The sequence below is a fragment of the Carcharodon carcharias genome, chromosome 9, assembly GCF_017639515.1.
Source record: "Carcharodon carcharias isolate sCarCar2 chromosome 9, sCarCar2.pri, whole genome shotgun sequence".
NCBI lineage: Eukaryota > Metazoa > Chordata > Chondrichthyes > Lamniformes > Lamnidae > Carcharodon > Carcharodon carcharias.
The window spans coordinates 90,285-110,543 of NC_054475.1; the positions used below are offsets into that span (position 1 = coordinate 90,285).

General features: G+C 46.8%; 1 protein-coding gene across 1 annotated transcript in view; it reads right to left on the bottom strand.

The window, feature by feature from the left end:
* Nucleotides 1-3,791, bottom strand: part of LOC121281970 (acidic mammalian chitinase-like) — a 42,428-nt gene extending 38,637 nt beyond the window's left edge. Inside the window, exons 1-2 of the mRNA XM_041195259.1 lie at nt 3,764-3,791; nt 2,200-2,274 (exon numbers count right to left, since the gene is read on the bottom strand). Of these exons, the coding sequence (XP_041051193.1) occupies nt 2,200-2,274; nt 3,764-3,791 (103 nt within the window). The remainder of the gene's footprint in view (nt 1-2,199; nt 2,275-3,763) is intronic.
* Nucleotides 3,792-20,259: the final 16,468 nt, after the last annotated feature.

Below are 20,259 nucleotides of genomic sequence, written 5' to 3' on the forward strand. Positions count from 1 at the left end.
TGGTTGTCATTTGTGATCCGTGCCAAAGTGTCACAGGAGAAGAAACAACTTGAAGCAGATGGTATCATTCAGCAAATGAACTAACCTCCATAGATATTGAACCTAGTCATCAGACAATGCAAAAATGGTGAATTTAGATGCATCAACCTTGAAGCAGTCAACAAAGCTATCATTCCAGGAAAGTATCCACTTCCTACAATCTAACAACTATGAACATCATTTCATGACTCCAGTCATCATGAAGCTCAGCATTGAACTGAGCTTTCTTTGGATACAACTAATGGATACACCTTTTGTTACTAATGAAGGAGTGTTTCAGTACCACAGAATGTCTTATGGACTAATCTCAGTACCTAGCGCATTCCAGAAGATTGTTTCTTTATTATTGTCAGACATTGAGGGGACGCTAAAGCTCCTTGATGACTATGTTGTCCATGGAAGGGACAAAGCAGAATACGATCAACAATTATCAGCAGTGCTGACTTGACTTACAAACTACAATTTGATACTCAACAAGCGTAAATGCATATTCGTGGCACCTAAGATTGATTTTCTAGGGTACAGAAAGACAACTGCTGGAGTAAAACATACAAAAGACAAAGTCAAAGCCATTCATTCTCTTCCAACCCCGTCTAATGTGAAGGAGTTGTCATTGTGCCTTGGTACTGCAAATTTTAGCACAAATTCATTCCTAAGCATGCAGAGATTGTACAGCCTCCTGGAAAGCTACTGTACAAAGATGCTCAATGGATATGGACAATTGCACAGCACTGTTTGATATGTTAAAGGTGAAGATAGCATCTCTGCCAGTAATTACGCATTTCAACCCACATACGGAAATGTATGTCACAACAGGTGCTTGAGGAAATGCAATTGGAGCTGTACTCTTTTGAAGGAAACAAATGACTTTTCACTTATTCTGTTGTCAGAAATTGAATGTAAATACTCTACTGGAGAGCTGGATCTCCTGCATCCAAACTTGTGAACATTGGCACCCGTATCTCTACTTTATAAAGTTCACTCTCCACACACAGCACTGACATTGTTAGCTACATTGGGATCTGGTCATTGTCATCTATGCACTTACAGATTGTTAAGGCGTCATCAACAGTACAACTTCGAGGCCAAGTATGTCTCAGGCTCACACTACTGAGTAGCTGACTTGCTTAGCCATATTACTATCACAGACTGCGATGGCAATAGTGAACTGACTTGCACCATCAAAGACTATGTGATCACAATATTTTGCAAATGATCATGAATCTTGCTGCGCAAGAGTCGAAGGCAGAATCGGTGACAGACGGAACGTTAGCCAGTACCTAAAAACTGAGTGGCCTCACAAAATAGAGGAAGAACTGGCCCCATACTACTGTCATGATGATGTGTTGTGTACATGCGGAATATTAATCTTTAGTTTCATTGATTGATCAAATATATATTAAACTTCTTTAAAATTACTTGTAAAGCAAGGAAAAACACTGACTTAAGGTGGCTGCCACAGGTCACCTGTCATTTCTGGAATTGCAAGTAGGTCAAGATGGGAATTTTCAATGTGGATTACAATTAGGGCATTCCTAATTTGCCAAGGCAAGCCACCAATGGAATTTCAGACCAGCTGATGTCAAGAATTGCTTCAAAGTTGAATTCGCTCTCACCATTTGTATTCTTGGGGCTTACATCTCAAGCTATCAGACAGAGGCAGAAAGTCTACCAGGACAATGGCTATATAGAAGGCACTGATATGTTCTTCCTAGCTCATTGCAGGATAGAATGGTCCATTTAGAAGTGATTTAAAAAGAAAAATCACCAAGGCCAAAGCACACTAGCCAAGGTCTGACCAGACATGAGCTAATCAATTATCTCTGTGGGACTGTGGGACACTCAAATCATTACAGAGAAAGAGGCCATGTGACCAGAATCATCCTTTTGAAATGTCTTTTATTACAATACCTGGTTGCTTTTAGCAGTCTGTAAGATGATTTCTGGAAATAGACGAGTGACACCATCTCTCTCCCTGCTGTGTCAATACCTATCATCTTTCTTGAGCTTCTTGTAGGCTTTGCCATGGCTAACAACACCTACCCCCTCCAATGCCACTCCAACATCATCCAGTTGCCTGTGTCTGCTCTCACTTGATTCTATTCTTATCTACCTAATCATAGCCAGAGCATCAATCTCTTCCTGCTCCCACACTGTTACCTCTGCTGCCCCAAGAGGGTCCATCTTTGGCCCCCTCTTTCTTCTCATCTACATGCTGCCCCTCAGTGATGTCATCTGAAAGTACAGCATTAGTTTCACACATTGGCTGACAACACCCAGCTCTATCTCACCACCACTTACCTTGACTCTTCCAATGTTGCTAAATTATCAGACTGCTCATCCTACATACCCTATTGAGTGAGCAGAAATTTCCCCCAATTAAATATTTGGTAGACTGAAGCCTCTGATTTTGGCCCCACTTCAAACTCTGTTCCCCAGCTACAAAATCTATCCCTCTCGATGGCAAAATTCTGAGAATAAACCAGTCTGTTCACAACTCTAGAGTCATGTTTGACATGAAGATGAGCTTCTGATCACATTCACGCCATCACTAAGAGTACCTATTTCCACCTCCATAACATCGCCCAACTTCTCCGGTGTCTCAGCTTATCTGCTGTTGAAAGCCTGATCATGTCTTTGCTACCTCTAGAGTTGGCTATTCCAATGTTCTCCTGGCTTGTTTCCCATATTCTATCCTCCGTCAGCTGTCTGTGTGTTAACGCACACCAAGTCCGTTCACTCTTGTGCTCGCTGGCCTACACTGGCGCCCAGTAAAGCAATATCTTGATTGTAAAATTCTCATCCTCGCTTTCAAATCCCTCCATGGTCTCACCACTCCTCTCTAATTCTGTAATTTCCAATGCCACAACCCTCCAAGAGATCTGGACTCCTGAGCATCCCAATTTCTATTGTTCCACTGTTAGTGGCTGTGACTTCCGTTGTTGACACTCCAAGCTCTGAAATTCCTTCCCTATGCCTCTCCACCTCTCCATCTCACTTTCCTCTTTTAAGACACTCCTTAAAACTTATTTCTTTAACCAAGCTTTTGGGCATCTGACCTAATATCTCCTTATGCGCTCGATAACATACTTTGTTTTATAATGCTCCTGTGAAGTGCCTTGGAATGTTTTATTAGGTTAAAGGCACTATACAAGTATAATTGTTTTTGTTGTGGGACAGGCACCTAGGGGCCTCTGTGCTACAATATGGAAATTGATAGAAGTGTTTCAGAGATTAAAAGTGCATGTGAATCCTTCATCTTGACTGCATATTGTCAGTTGCCTGAATTTGCTGACTTGTCTCAGTTTTACAGTGACATGGAGTTCACGTTAAGGGCCGAGGCTACGTCTTGTTCAATACATTCTCTGCTACAAGCTGAGTGATATGTTTCTGCTGTCACTCTGCAGGGCGACCCAGAGCAGCTTTACTATACACCCAAAATCCATCATAAAAATTGTGAAATCCAATGCAATAAAAAAATCAACTATTTAGTCTTTTGGAGCATTGTGTTACCTTATTGTTCGGCTTTTATGAAAGGGATGGATTTTTCCATTTTTGAATCAAAGTATGGTGGCAGGTGGGTTCTGCGGCGCATATCCCACTGCTCGGAATGGTGGGAAATCACACCCAATTCCGCTCTTGGAAGCTCATTAATTATGGACAGGCAAGAATCTCTCCATATGACCTGGTGAGTTGGGAGCTGATTCGCTTATCCCACCATTACCCAGCAGGCCTGAAGGTCCAGGCGCCATTTTTAAACACCAGCCGAGCACACACATCTCGCTCTCACCAGCCCATTTGTCTCCAGGAGACTGTTAGTGATGTTTGTGACCCAGAAAAAGAAGGCAGCACCAGTAACCCTCCAGGCCTTGCTAAGATGAATGCAGACGCAAAGGGGTATGCTTTATCCCAGGGACAGCTCTAGAAAGCACACTAGCCTCACCTCTCTGGCCTGGGAGGCCATCACAGAGGAAATCAGCACCGCTTGCCGCACCACCCAAAACACTATCCAGGGCAGGAAGAAGATGAATGATCTCATCTGCTCCATCAGGGTAAGTCACCCTTCAACCCCCTCCAATATCAAACTCTCATCATGGCATCATGTACTCAAAGGGCTTCTCTCTAGGGAGCTCACACAACCATTAGCGGGGAACACATATCAGCACTGATTGTCTCACGGAAACTTTCACATCGCCACCATCTCATCTATCATGCGGTTCACACTTCATTTCTGCAGAGGACTCACCACACACAGGGGACATGCATCTTTCCCAATCTATGCTCCATCGCTTCTCATCACCTGCCTTTCTTTTGTCTTCATCCATGGCAAGCTTTCCCACAACAGGCGGGAAAGATCGCAGACTGGGGAAGAGGGATGGCCGACACTGTATCCTCTCATGGAAATCAAGGAGGATGCCACTGAGATCACTGGGAAGGACAGGGATCGCGCCTGTGGGAAAGGAGAGATTGGATTGTCTCAGCAACCTAGCATGGATCACTCCTCCATCTGACAATCACAGTGAGTGACAGGCAATCCTGTAATCCACCTGCTCATGAACTAAAACTTTCTCCTCTCTCTTATAGGCACCAGCAGATTGAGGTTCACAAGGCTGGCCCAGCCCACAGACCATGTCCAAAGAGGAAGCTGAGGAAGAACTGTCACAGCAGTCACCCTACTCAGTCAATCAGCAAAGTGGAGCAAATGATGGAGGAGTTCATCCATGTTCTGTCTGATGTCATGGCTCCAACATGCAAGCGCCTCGAGATCACGGGAAGCTTGAAGCCACCTTGGAGACGTTGATCCAGTAGATTTTACTGGATTTGTGCTTGGCTCTAGATTCCATGGCCTCACACCCTGGTGGGCACCATTAGTGTGTGGGCGAGAGGGGAAGACAAGGCACCTAGATCTCCCTCCAAGTGCACCCTCTCCTCAAAGTGTCAGGGTGGGGCCCTTGGGCACATACATGGAGGATGAGCGCAGCAGGGCACCCTTGGTACCTCCACTCAGGAGACTCCAAGGTGTGCAGCCACTCAGAATCCTGTCTACCTGTGACCTCATCCACTCCAGCCTCTCAGGCTGAGGAGGGTGCATTTGCCTCTGAGCAGGAGAACCTTATCAGGCCAGGGCTCTCCAGGCCTCAGGCTACTAGAGGATGTCTGCCAAGGTCATTGGAGACATCAGAATGTAGCAGTCAGCAGGCTACCTCCACCTCTGCTGTGGATGTCAGGGCTGTACCCAGGGGCAGTGGTAGGGTAAGGAAAATTAAGAAATATTGAAATCACTTTTGGGTCATGGGTGTGCTATACTGTAAAAATAATGTTGATGTGAATGGCTTGGTCAACTGAAGGTGTGATTATGTACATTTGAATACTCCTATTTCAAGGTTTAGTCATCCTCCCAGTTACAGTGTCCCTCTGTGAGATTAACATTCATGTGATGTCAACATCACTGAAGATGGTTTCTGCATCCTTGTGTGATGTCAGGGAGGTGTGTTAAAAGCTTTATTGGAAGTGTGTGACTAAAGGGCTTGTAACCCTTCTTCCTCGTGACACACCATTGTGTGAGGGCAGAACAGCAGCCTTGGTGGATTAGTGGCAGTTGTGTCTCCTCAGTGACTGTGCCAGAGGACAAGACCTGGATAGGAGGAGGAAATCCTCAACCATGTCCTCATCTCAGTGGCTGCTGTAGTTTCTCATTAATGTGACAATGACTGCTTGAAGTGAGTTTTTGCAGTGTTCTTGCTGCTGAATAGATTCTCACTTCCCAAAGCAAACGCATACAGTGGCACCGCAGAGCTTCTTAGAAATCATGATCTGGTGATTTATGAGGCTAGAAGGTGTGAGTATGAATGCTGATGTAGCTCACAATGTGACAGGGTGGACGTCTCTTTCAGTGAAATGGAATGGCATTCAGAGCCTGGAGAAATGTGATAATCTCCCCTTGCCTTGACTTTAATCCTCCTGGAATTAACATGTCACAGGCGCATCTCCCACGTATTGCTTCCTCTATGGCATCATCATATTCAAACTGACCCTCATCGTCCTTGTGAGGTTCCTGAGCCACCTGATCTTCATCCTGTGATGAGGTCTTATCCTGCTCCATTGCATCCTCTTTCAAGGATCACCTCTTGCAGTGCCAGGTTGTGAAGGGCACAACACACAGCGATGATGTGGGAAACCCTATTGGGAGTGAACTGTGGTGTTCCAAACATCTGAAGCGCATCTTCAGAATGCCAATGGTCTTGCTTGATTAGGGATGGTGTGGAGCTGTGAGCTGCATTGTACCCCTCTTCCAAACCACTCTAAGGCCGATGCATCAGAGTCATCAGCCAGCGTTTTCCCCAAGCAGCCAACCCTGCAGACATTAAGGCCCTTCAAATATGTGAGACACCTGGAAGTGACTCAGGGTGTATGAGTCATGGCAACTCTCAGGGAACCTGGTACAAACATCATTATGTGCTTCCAATAGTCACACACCAGTTGAACATTGATGGAATGAAAGCCTTTCTGATTGATAAACGTTAGCAGCTGATGCCATGGAGCCCTTAAAGCCACATGGGTACAGTTGATTGCACCCCACACTCCCAGGAAACCTGAGATAGCTGCAAACCCATTGAATCTACCATGATCGAGAGCAAACCTCACATAGTGATGTGCCTTGCTACAAAGGGCATCTCCACAGGACATTATCTCTTCACAAAGAATGTGGCAGATGTGATCTACCAGAGCTCAGGACAAGCACAGACAAACATGGCATTGTCTCTCATTCATCTGTAAAAAGGAGAATCTTCTTTGGTATGCTCTAGGTCCGGTGTCTGGGTCTCTCTTCCTGACTCTCATGTTTTTGTTGTGGCTCACCTCACCCTGGCCTCAGGTGGGGCCTCCTCCTGAAACTGCACTCGGCATCACATCCCCCTCCTTCTCCTTCATTCAATTAATTGCTTTATCCTTCTCTCTGAAATGCAAGATGGAACAGATTAATGATTGATGGGTGAACATAGTGAAGCTCACAATCTGTTACCAATAGCAACTGTGATGTTCTATCATGGTTTCTGCCCTATTAGCCGTGTCGCTGATGCAGCCTCGTATCAGAGGCATTAACAGACACATCGTGGTGGCCGAGATGCCATCACAGAGAGTTAACACCTTAATCCCACAGAGGCTGGAGAAGGTCTGAATGACATGCCTGACCTGACCTAGCTCAGTGCCCCCACTCAGTGAGTGGAAGCCTTTCTGATTGCTGTGGTTGATCGCTTGTTGCCACGGAATCTGAGCGCCAACCACAGGTATCCCATCCACCCCCTTGTTTGTCAGCGTTTCAGTTTCACTTGCGGGCTCCAACTTCTCACCCCTCAGTCTCCCCTCTACTTAGCATCGTTCCCCCTACCCCGCCATCTCCTTGCAAAGCCTTCCTGCCCCTTTGCTCTCCATGTATATGTTATCCTTTCCTCTCCCCCCACTGCACACGTACAAATGCTGCTCTCTGAATGTTCAGCTCTGTCTGAGTACCACTGCACAACGTTGTCCTTCAGGGAAAGGGTAGCACCGACCTAGAGCAGACCACCCCTTCACCCCCCCACCCCCGGTTGTAATACTGGTCTCTGCCTGAGGACCGCTGCACAATGGTGTCCCTGTGACTACGGAGATAACCATTGGGAACAGACCAACCCTACAGCCCCAGCAGTGTGGAGTTCCACTGATAACGCAGTGAGACCGGTGTGCCACTGTAGCATGTAGACTATGAGTGCTGCACTCACCTTGAAGCTGTGAGCGAACTGAGGTCTGACTGCTGTATGCCACTCTCTTCAAACAAGGTTCAGCTGTCGCGATTTCCCGCTGGCTTGGCGCAAGATTGGAAGGTGGCATGTGGTTCCCCCGAGAAGGTAATGTAATGAGCATTCATGAGATGGTAATGGTGCAAATAGCGTCCACATCACTAGTCAGCAGGATACCCCACCTGCCATTCACTGGCCACCGGGTAAGTTGCAAACTGATTTTACACTGGCGGGTTTCCGACATTTTGTCTCCCGCTAGATTCTCTGCTCACTCCCACTGTGATGGAAAGGCAGGATGGAAAGATTCTGCCCAGGGTTTCTTCCAATCAGCATTTTTAAGGTTGTAACAATATTTTTGAAGTTGTTCACCAACCATACTATATTTGACAGATTGGCAAACAGGTCATTGGTTAAAATTATCTAGAAACTTTTGATGGTTTGTAAAAATTCAACCTTTTACGGAAGCTAGTCAATTTCACTCCCTTGAACATCATTATCAAATTTTTGCCTTTAACATTTAGATTTTTGTTCAAGCTTTCATGTACTTACTTTTTTCCCTCCTTCCAATACTGGTGAACAGAAGTTGTGTATATCTACAACTTAAATTCCAAATGCCTTGTAACAATCCACTTTCTCATGTCATAATCAGAGGCATTATTGAGTCACCTGCTTTGGGGTAAGCGGGCTTGGTGAGGTACATGCCTGTTCTTCCAAAGCAGCTGGTCAGCAATTGGAGAGTTTTGCACATTTTTAGAACACCCATGTTTCGTGCCATGGACCAGAGTTTTACATTGATCGGGCGGGTCTGCACCCGACCCAAACACACGTGAAGTTGCACGAAATGACCTTGGGCATGTGCCTGGATGTCATCGTGCACACGAGCAACACTGAGGCCGGTTGTCATACGTGGGAGTTGGAGCCGCCACCGCCGACAATTAAAGGGCCAATTAAGGCCATTAAAAACCCTATTGTCCAGGATTTTACGTTGCCCATGTGATTTTGTGCTTGCCGCACGGGCAGAACGGGCAGAATGGGCAGAATGGGTAGAATGGGCAGCCCGTTTTTAATGAAACCCCATCCAAGTGCTGGACAAAAAGGGCCTGGGGCATTGCCATTGTGATTAGTGAGGAGATTAGGAGATAGTTTTCTGCTGGTTGCTTAGTGAAACTCGACAGTGTTACCTCTGCTTTGAGCTTCGGTCTTTGCATTGCCAACCTTCATTTCAGGAATTATTGGTGTCTCCAAGGCCCGTGGAAGATTTAAACTATGTGGATCCTTCCAGCACCAGGAACCAGAGAGTCTTCTGTTACTCTGGTAATGGGGACTGTCCACTCCGCTGGTGACACCTCCTCTGAGAAGGAAGAGAGGGGCAGAAGGGAGAGGGGGCCACAGGGAGTGTCCTGTGAGAGGACAAGTCCAGGTAGTGCAGGGCCAGGAGGAAGTCCAAGGCAGAAGGGGCTGCAGAAGACGTCACTATCCTGCTGCCAGGGTTTACAGGCAGCGATGTAGCTACCTCAATATGTCTGAGGTGCAATGCTGAAGGATGCTCCGCCTCCCCAGGGAGACAGTGACCTCCATTTGTCAGATAATTGGGCCTGAGATCACCTCCAACTGTCTAGGTGGTCCCCCCATGCCAGTGGCTCTGCTCAACTTCTATGCCTCCGGCTCTTTCCAGGGGTCAGTGGGGAATCTGTGTTGTGTGTCCCAATCAGATGTCCACAGTTGCATGGTGTCTGATGCTCTGTTCAGGTGGGTCATGACATTTATTTATTACTCATTGGATGAGGCCAGCCAAAGGCTTTGCAGCGATTGCTGGCTTCCCCCGTATCCAGGGTGCAATCGACTGCACACATGTGATCATCAAGGTGCCAGCAGGTGAGCCCAGTACCTTCATCAACAGGAAAGGCTTCCACTCCATGAATGTGCAGATAATTTGTAACCACAAGACGCAGATTCTGCACGTCTGTGCAAGGTACCCTGCAGCTCCCATATATTCTCCGACACACACAGGTGCCGCGGCTATTCAGTTCTCCAGCCCGACTGGATGATGGCTGCTGGGTGACTAGGGCTATCCATTGAAAAGGTGCCTTATGATGCCTCTCCACCACCCAAGAACAGAGGCAGAGCAGAGGTACCATAGGAGTCATGCCTCCACAAGGGTAGTGATAGGCCATAGGTCTGCTGAAGAGGAGATTCAGATGCCTGGGCCATTCAGAGGAACCCTTCAATGCCCCCCAGAGCGGGTGTCACTGACAGTGGTTACATGCTGCATTCTCCACAATCTGGCTCTGGCAAGGAGGGATCCACTGGAGGAAAAGGATCTTGTGGCAGTTCCACAGCCAGAGGTGGTGGCTCCAGTGGTGGATCAGAAGAGGTGCCTGGGGAAGGACATGGTGAGGGCTTGGAGGCAGACTTCTGGAACCTTCAGGGAGGCTGGGACACTAGGGAGGCCTTGATACAAAGCTCCTTCAGCTCCCCTGCCAAGGCACTGCTTCTGCCTCATGCCAGGGGCACTGCCTCCTTACAAATGTTTGAAATGACCCATTCCAAAGTCCACTCAGTGCCTGTGCAATAAAGTTTAGAGCCACTTAGAGCCAGCAACACTGGCATACCCTGCACTTACAAGCAAGTGAAGCATACTCAGGCCATTAGCTTAAAAGCAACATTTATATAATGTTGGCACTCACAGAAAATGAGCATAACAATATACAGTGCTAATGGTCACAACAGTAAACATATGACCAAAGCATGGGAGAACAGAAGATCACCTGTGAAAAGTCCCTCTTGTGCTCACGGTGCCTTAAACTTCTGCTTGTGAGTGCTACTTCTTGGTGCTCCCCCCTCACTGGCAGCAGCATTGGAGACAGCCTGCTGACTCTGCTGTCCTGTTGGTCTTGATGACCTTGACAATCGTCCTCTGGTGAGTGGAGTCTGTGCTGGCCCCACCTGGGAGGGAGCGGCCAGTGCCACAGCTGGGCACTCCTCAGTCATTGCGACCTCATCAGATGCCACAGTCACTGGCAGAGGAGAGGGGGAGCTGCTGCTGTCATCCATCATGCCCTGAGTGCAGCCTGCAGGGATGACAAGAAGCTTGTCTACTGACATGAGGTCAGTCTGGGCTTCCCTGCTCATCCATCACTCACACTGGCAGTGGCCTCCTGAGGTCATTGCCAGTGCAAGCCTTGCAGGTCCAAGCGCCTGATTCTGTTCCTGGAACTGCCTCTCCATGAGAATCACCACTTTCTCATTGGAGGAGCCAATGCGCTCGGCCATGAGGGTCACTGCAGTACTCATGCTGCGCAAGGACTCCTCCATGACAGAGACTATGGCATGCAAACCCTCAGGAATCTCCATCAGCTCATTCCACACATCTCGCTGGACATCCAGCATTTGCTGCCTAATGGATGATTCCAGAGGCTCATCATCTGTCTTGGATTCAGCATGGTCATGGTGCCCTGGACACTCTCTACCTCCGCCTACTCCTCATGTGACTGTGCCGTGCCCTCACCACTGTGCACCAACATTGTAGCTGACAAGGTGCTGGTATCTGCACTGGTGCCTGATGCAGAAAGGGGATGTGACACAGATGCATCTGGCAGACACTGATCATCCAACATCAAGGGTGGTTCATAGGGGTCCTGCAATGGTTTGCTGAATGGCGATTCCTGGGGTAGGAATGCAACATTTCCTTAGTATTAGTCATCACACTTTCACAACGTATGCTCGGTGGGCTAGCGAGACAATGGAGATCTGCATCATGGTGCCATTGTCTTTTCAAGTTTGAGGTTTCCATTACAGATGAGACAACACAAAGTTTACACACTACGCACATCTGTGCACTGCACTCTTATCTTCATCAGAGACCCCTGGCCCTCCAATGACCGCTTCAATTGGCATGGACATGCCATTTCTAAGGCATCCATCTCGTTCCTTGTCAATATGAGCAGGTTTGTGGGGTCTCTGCCTGTGCTTGACCTCTTGATGTTATTTTGGCTTCTCTTCTCTTGAAAGGACAGAGAAGCATGGATTAGTCCACCCTCTATCTGCAGCACCATTGCAGTCTGGCCAACCCCACCTGAAAGGCCCCTTGCAGGGCACATCTGAGCCATGGCCCTCAATCTGCAAAGCAATCAGGCCAAGCAGCCAGAGCTCACTGCCTTGGCTGGTGCCAATACGATTGACAGTTGGCACTCAGACTCTTACATACCAGAGATCCAACAGGAGGAAGAGCATCCAACAGAGGATGGTAGAGAGAAGTCATTAAAGCATTCTGAGAGAAATCACCAGTTCTTTGGGAACTGGGCTGACCAATCCTTTGTCCCCTTCACCATCAGGGCTGACGGCCTGAAGGTGCTGGGGATATGGGTCAGAGGGACCAGGGCATGCGTTAGAAACTGGAAGGAGTGAGTGTCTATGGTGCAAAGAAAACTGGGTATGTGGGAGCGATGCTCCCTCTCTATTGTGGGTAAGAACTTGATCATCAGGTGTGAGGCACTCTCGCTGTTGCTGTACGTGGCGCGGGTCTGGCCCATTCCAGACTCCTGCACAATGATGATCACCCGAGCCATCTTTCGCTTTATCTGGAGGTCAGAAATGGATCGTGTCCACAGGGACATGATGTACAAGCCTCTAGATAAGGGGGAAAAAACATGCCCAACATCATCCTCATCCTGATGGCCACCTTTGTGTGCGGCTGCATCAAGCTGTGCGTAGACCCTCGGTATGCAAACACCAAGTGTCACTACATGCTTAGGTTCTACCTGTCCCCGGTGTTGCGAAGGATGGGTCTGGCCACGCTGCTGCAGACCGCTCCAAGTAGTTGGACCGTGCCGTACCACCTGTCCCTCATGGAAAAAGTTATGCAGAGAAACACTATTGACCACAAGTCCATCAGGCAGTGGTCGGCATGTATCATCCCAGAGGCCCTGCGGGGAAAGGAGAGGTTGGATCCTGTGGGATGGTTCCCCGAGCAGACTGTCAAAGTCATTTGGCAGAATGCCTCATCGCCAGAACTTTCTAACAAGCACCAAGATGTAGCTTGGCTGGTGATGAGAAAGGCCCTTCCTGTAAGATCCTTCCTACACGCCAGGAGTCTCACCCCCCTCTGCATGTTGCCCTCGAGGTGTCTGTGATGGGGATGGGACCATTGTTCACCTCCTTGTGGATTGTGCCTTTGCAAAGAAGGTCTGGAGAGAGATACAGTGGTTTCTGTTGAGGTTCATCCTGAGCAGTTCTGTGACAGAGGACTCTGTGCTCTACGGGCTGTTCCCAGGGACACACACTGAGACAAACATCAACTGCAGCTGGAGGATCATCAACTCGGTGAAAGACGCTCTTTGGTCTGCCTGAAACTTGTTGGTCTTCCAGCGCAAAGAGTTGTCCCCGAACGAGTGTTGCAACTGGCACATTCCAAAGTCCAGGACTACGCGCTGATGGACGCACTAAAGCTTGGGGCAGCCACCACAAAGGCCCAATGGGGAAAGGTCGCTGTTTAAGACCTTTCTGCCATAGTGCACCGAGGAGCTGGTAATTGCATAGACCCCTCGGGCTGTACAGCTCACAAAGAATGTCTGCATTGAATATTAATTGTATTATAATTGTATTGAAGCACCTCAGAGTGCAACATGATGTATGTTGATAAATCCAATACGATTGTCTGATTGTCTCTAATGACCATATTGAAATGATTGTAATATTCATTAATTGTATTGATGCACCATGTGATCCATGTGTAAAAGTTGAATCTGATTGTACTTTTGTGATAGTGATTTTGAAATGTTTTGGAATGTTTTTCCAGATATTTTATGAATAAAGTATATTTTTCAAAAAAAAAATTCTGGGAGAATTCACCGCTAAAGGGATCGAGGAGAAGGACTCTTGCACTCAACAGGAGGAAGAGCATCCAACAGAGGATGGTAGGGAGAAGTGACTGAAGCATTCTGGGAGATGTCACCGCAGACACTGCGACTCCAAACGGGATCGAGGAGGACCCACTGTCAAAGAATGGAATAGTCCCAAACATTATATTGCGGTAGTGTTTCCATCCATTCCTCCTCCTCAAACCAAAAAAAAAGAGGGAGAGGCAGTACCTTCAGAGGTGCACCAGACCAGTGAGGGACACTCTTCTGGAAGTGGATTTTAAAAAAAAGCAGCTGGTGAGTTTTTTTTTTCAATATATTAAAGTTATTCATTTCTTAATACTGAGGAAGGAGCTACAAAAAAATAGAGTAGTACTGTGCAAGTATAATTAGTCAAGAAACAAGGCTCCTAGCTAACATAAATAAGGCCCCGAGCTAGCATATTTTTAAGGGAGTAACTAGCTTAATCGAGAGGGATGTCATGGCAGGAGAGCTCAGACCCGTGATATGTTCCTCCTGCAGGATGTGGGAAAGGAGGGACCCGCATCCCTGTTGACCATGCGTGCGGAAGGTGTGTCCAAATGCAGCTTCTAGCTAGCCGGATTTTGGAGCTGGAGCTGCGGGGGTGGACTCGTTGTGGAGCATTCACAATGCTGAGCAAGTCATGGATAGGTCACACCGCAGGTGAAGATTACACAGGCAGAAAGGGAATGGGTGACCATCAGGAACAGTAAAAGACTCAGGAAGGTAGTGCAGGAGTCCCCTGTGGTCATCCCCCTCTCTAACACAGATACCGCTTTGGATACTGTTGGGGGGATGGCCTCTCAGGGGAAAGCAGCAACAGCCAAGTTCACGGCACCGTGGGTGGCTCTGCTGCTCAGAGGGGCTGGAGGAAAACAAGTGGCAGGGCTATAGTGATAGGGGATTCAATAGTTAGGGGCACAGACAGACGCTTCTGTGGCTTCAAACATGAATGTTACCTCCCTGATGCCAGGGTCCGGGATGTCACAGAGCGTCTGCAGGACATTCTGGGTAGGGAAGGTAAACAGCCAGTGGTCATGGTACACATTGGTACCAACGACATGGATAAACTAAGGGATGAGGACCTGCAAGCTCAGTACAGGGAGTAGGAGATAATTTAAAATGCAGGACCTCAAATATAGTAATCTCAGGATTACTCCCAGTTCCACGTGCTAGCGAGAGCAGGAATAAGAGGATAGACCAAATGAACATGTGACTGGAGAGATGGTTTTACCGGGAGAGATTCAGATTCTTGAGGCACTGGGATCGATTCTGGGGAAGCTGGGACCTGTACAAACTGGATGGGCTGCACCCAGGCAGAGCTGGGACCAGTGTCCTTGCGGAGACTTTTGCTAGTTCTGTTGGGGAGTATTTAAACTAATGTGGCAGGGGGATGGGATCCCAGGAGTAGGATCAGATAGGTCAAATTCAGATCAGAAAAATGGAGGTAGAACATTAGCTAGGGACGTTGTGATAGACATGGAGTTACAGGAAAGGCAAAGTTTAAAAAGTGTCCAGCAAGGGAAATTGACGGGTTTAAACTGTTTATAATTCACTGCAAGGAGTATTACAAACAAGGTAGATGAGTTAAGGGCACAGGTAGACACATGGCAGCAGGATGTCATTGCTATAATGGAGACCTGGCTAAAGGAGGGACAAAACTGGCAGCTTAATATCCCTGGTTATAGAGTCTTAAGACACGATAGAGTAGGAGATAAAAAATGGAGGGGGTGTAGCACTAATGGTTAAGGAATCAATTCCAGTTGTGAGAAGGGATGATATACTAAACGGGTCAACAAACGAGGCTTTATGGACTGAGCTTAGAAATAAAAAAGGGGCAGTCACACTACTGGGAGTATACTGCAGACCCCCAAATAGTGAAAGGGAGATAGAAGAACAAATATGGAGGCAAATTTCTGCTTGTAAGAACAAGAGGGCAATAATAGGCGGAGACTTCAACTATCCTAATATCAACTGGGATTCAAACAATATAAGGGGCACTGAGGGAGAAAAATTCATGCAGTGTGTCCAGGAAAATTTTTTCAACCAATTAGTGACAAACCCAATGAGAGGTGATGCAATTCTAGACCCAGTCTTGGGGAACGAAGAAGGGCAAGTGGATGAAGTGACAGTTGGCGACCATATCGGGGACAGTGATCACAATTCAGTTAGATTTAGCATTACCATGGAAAAGGACAGAGATAAGGCAGGAGTAAAAGTCTTGAACTGGGGGAAGGCAAGTTTTGCAGAAATGAGAAGGGACTTGGCTGAAGTGGACTGGACAACACTGCTGAAGGATAAAACAGTGGGAAGCACTAAAAAGCAAGATCCTAATTGTACAAAGTAGACACGTCCCTACAAAAATAAGAGTGGTACTGCCAAATCTAGACCCCCCACCCCAGGTTGTCTAGAGGAATACAGGGAAAGATCAAACAGAAAAAGAAAGCATACGATAGGCACAAAGAACTAAGCACTGCAGATAGCCTAGACAAATATAGGAAGTGCAGGACCAAGTAAAAAAGGAAATAAGGAAATCAAAGAGAGGGCATGAAAAAGATTAGCAAGGAAAGTTAAAGATAACCCAAAGATGTTTTACCAATACATTAATGCTAAAAGGTTAGTTAAAGAAAAAGTGGGACCTATCAGAGATGAAGATGGAAACTTGTGTGTAGATGCAGAGGCTGTGGGAAGGGTTTTGAATGAATATTTTGTCTCTGTGTTTACAAAGAAAAAGGAGGATGTAGATATAGTAGTCCAGGAGGAACACTGCGAGATATTGGACGGGATAGTCATAAAGAGAGAGGAAGTACTCGAAGGGTTGAAATCCTTGAAAGTTGATAAGTCACCAGGACCAGATGGATTGTTTCCGAGGCTGCTGAAGGAAGTCAGGGAGGAGATAGCAGATGCTGTGAGGATGATTTTCCAATCTTCACTAGATACAGGGGAGGTACCGGAGGACTGGAGAAATGCAAACGTAGTTCCATTGTTTAAAAAGGAATAAAGCAAATGCCAAACAATTATAGGCCAGTGAGTATTACATCAGTGGTGAGCAAATTAGTAGAATCAATCCTGAGAGATAGGATTATCTGTCATATGGAAAGGCATGGACTAGTCAGGGATGGTCAGCATGGATTTGTTAAATGAAGGTCTTACCTCACAAATTTGATTGAATTCTTTGAGAAAGTAACAAGAAGGGTCGTTGAAGGTAGTGCAGTGGATGTTGTGTACATGGATTTTAGCAAGGCATTTGACAAGGTCCCACATGGCAGATTGGTCAGGAATGTAAAAGCCTGTGGGATTCAGGGTAATGTAGCAAACTGGATAAAAGGTTGGCTTTGTAACAGGAAACAAAGGGTAATGGTCTATGGATGCTCTTGCGAATGGAAAGTTGTGTCAAGTGGTGTTCCACAGGGCTCAGTGTTGTGACCCTTGCTGTTTGTGTTACATATTAACGATTTGGATGTGAACGTGGGGGGCATGATTGGGAAATTTGCAGGTGACTCAAAGATTGGCCGAGTGGTGGATAGTGTAGAGGATAGCTATAATCTCCAAAACGATATAGATAGGTTGGTGGAGTGGGTGGTAAAGTGGCAGATAGATTTTAACATAGAGAAGTGTGAGGTCATACATTTAGGGAGGTCAAACAGTTACAGGGATTACAAAATAAATGGGAATATACTAAGAGGGGTAGATGAAGTGAGAGATCTTGGTTTACAAGTACACAGGTCCCTGAAGGCAGCAGTTCAAGTAGACAAGGTTGTAAAGAAGGCATATGGAATGCTCTCCTTCATTGGCAGAGGTATAGAATATAAAAGTAAGGATATAATGTTGGAATTGTATAAAACACTGGTGAGGCCACAACTAGAGTATTTTGTGCAGTTCTAGTCACAACATTACAGGAATGACGTAATAGCTCTGGAGGGAGTGCAGAGGAGGATTACAAAAATGTTGCCAGTGTTAGAAAAATGTAACTACGAGGAGAGATTGTATAGGTTGGTGTTATTTTCCTTAGAACAAAGAAGGCAGAGAGGTGACTTGATTGAGGTGTACAAAGTTATGAAGGGAATAGAGAGAGTGGACAGGATAAAATTGTTTCCCTTGATAGAGAATTCTAGAACCAGGGGACATAGATTCACGATAAGTGGAAGAGGGTGTAGGGGAGACATGAAGAAGAACTTTTTTATGCAGAGGGTGGTGGGTGTCTAGAATTCGCTGCCCAAGTTGGTGGTAAAGGCAGAAAATCTAAACTCTTTTAAAAAGGACCTGGATCTGCACTTAAAGTGCTGTAAGTTGCAAAGCTATGGGCCGGGTGCAGGAACGTGGGATTAGAAAGGGCACCCGAGTGTCCTTGGGCTGGCATGGACAAGATGAGCCAAATGGCCTCCTTCTGTGCTGTAACTTTTCTATGGTTCCAATAAGGGGGCTATGGCCAGCCATTAACACTTCTCCACACAGAACCATGCGCACTCAGTACTCACCCTTGCCGAGCGTAGCAGATCCTTCTGATGATCTGCTTCTATCACTGCTTGTTTGTCCCTACAACCACACCAACCCCCTCTACTTCTCTCCCCCAACCCAACCCTCCCCCCCACCTCACACACACCTTAAACCAGCTTATATTTCACCCCTTCCTTGGATTCACTCAGTTCTGTTGAAGGGTCATGAGGACTCGAAATGTCAACTCTTTTCTTCTCCGCCGATTGCTGCCAGACCTGCTGAGTTTTTCCAGGTAATTCTGTTTTTGTTTTGGATTTCCAGCATCCGCAGTTTTTTTTGTTTTTAACAAGAGAAGAGTTTATGGGATAACAGTGTGATTGACACTCAAATTGCAGGAATGCACCATTGGACTCAAACTGCAATGAGATTAAATTTTGCATATACAATACATATACTTGAGTAACAAAGAACAGAATTTTAACCGTGGTTTGCCATTCCTGATGGTGGAACAAGAACTGGTGCCACTTCTGCTGTCTTGCTTTTTACTGGTTCCCATGTGAGTAAAATTACAATTTGAAGTGTCGGCGGTGTGCACGGGCTGTCCCACAGCTTTGCAGTGGTGAAACCCCATCAGCTGACAATGCAGCAGGTAGGGGGCGGGCTGTAAAAGAGACTCCTGGACAAACAGGTAATCTCTGCATCATAGTCACAATTTCCCTGTTTCCCTGCCCAACTCCATTACCATTCAGACTTGTTGAGAGCACAAAGGTGGATGTTTTTCAAATTTAAATTTAATTTTAAATATTTCACATTACATTGGTTTCACTTCATTCATATCTGCATCATTGTTTTTTGTTGGGACTAAATGCACTGGCACGCCTCATAGTTGGCATGCATTGCTGCTTTCAGGGGAGTTAGGGATGTTTCTTTATTGTGGAAGGAACGGTTGTGTTTTTGCATTCACTCTTTACTGAGTGTTCATGTTAGTGTCCGGTATTGTACTCAGCAATCTGTGGGACATGACTGAAGGGGATAATTGAAACTTTCGAAGTGAACCCAAAGCCCGTAAAGACTTTGCTGGCCAATGCCCTGAGATGTGGACAGCTCATTTGTTTACCTTGAGTGACTTCTCCCATCACTCCACACCACACCCAGAATGCCAAGCGTTTCCCACTTCGTTCTCCATGGGCAGGATTTTCCGGTCGTTGGGTGGTCACGGCGGGCAGGCCCAGGAGTGGCTGGGAAACGCCCGCCACACACGATCAGCCTCCCCCCGCCATGATTTCACACTGGCTGGTCAATTAACGGCCAGGCAGCATGAACCGCATGCTTGAGAGCCTCAGCGCTGCCGGGATGGGGCAGGAGGAGTGTGAGTGCAGAAGTCTACGCATGAGTGGTGGAGTGCACACTGAAGGCAGGGAGCTCCCTCAGGGAGCTCGACAATTTTAAATTCAAAAGTAAAGAGTTTTAACATCTGAAAAAAGTGTCCCAACCTTAGTCTTTCTCACAATAACATTAACAGAATAAAAATTCTGCCCAAAAATTTATATTTTTTTTATTTAATTATGGAAACCACATCCCAACCCTGGATGAAGTTTGCTAAAAAATACAAAAGGCCACCTGGCTGATTCGCCCACGCGCCAACTGTCAGGTTGGATGGGCAGCAAAAAGTTGCATTTAATTATTCAATTGAGGGCCTTAATAGGCCTCCTAATTGTTGGCAGGAGCACCGCCAAATCTTGTCCGTGCCCGCCGACCAAAATATCGCGCAAGTGCGCAATGACGTTGGGAAGGTCACCCAACGTCATCAGGTGCTATTTTATGCCCGATTGGGTCAGTGACGCGCCTGCTTGCATGACATAAAACCTTGCCCCATGTGTCCCACCCTATCCTCTGTCCTTCCTTGGGTCTCTCTTCCACTCCTCCATGCCCATGACCCCATTCCACAACCCCCCCACCCCACCCCACCACTGACACACTTTTAACAGTCCCAAGCCTCCATGTCGGCTGCCATGCTCCTGCTCCTCTCTCTTGTGACACAGATTTCAACAAGGACAACTGCTGACCTCAGACACAACCACACATAGCCAACTGCTGCATTCCACCTTTAAACAAACATGAACTGGTTG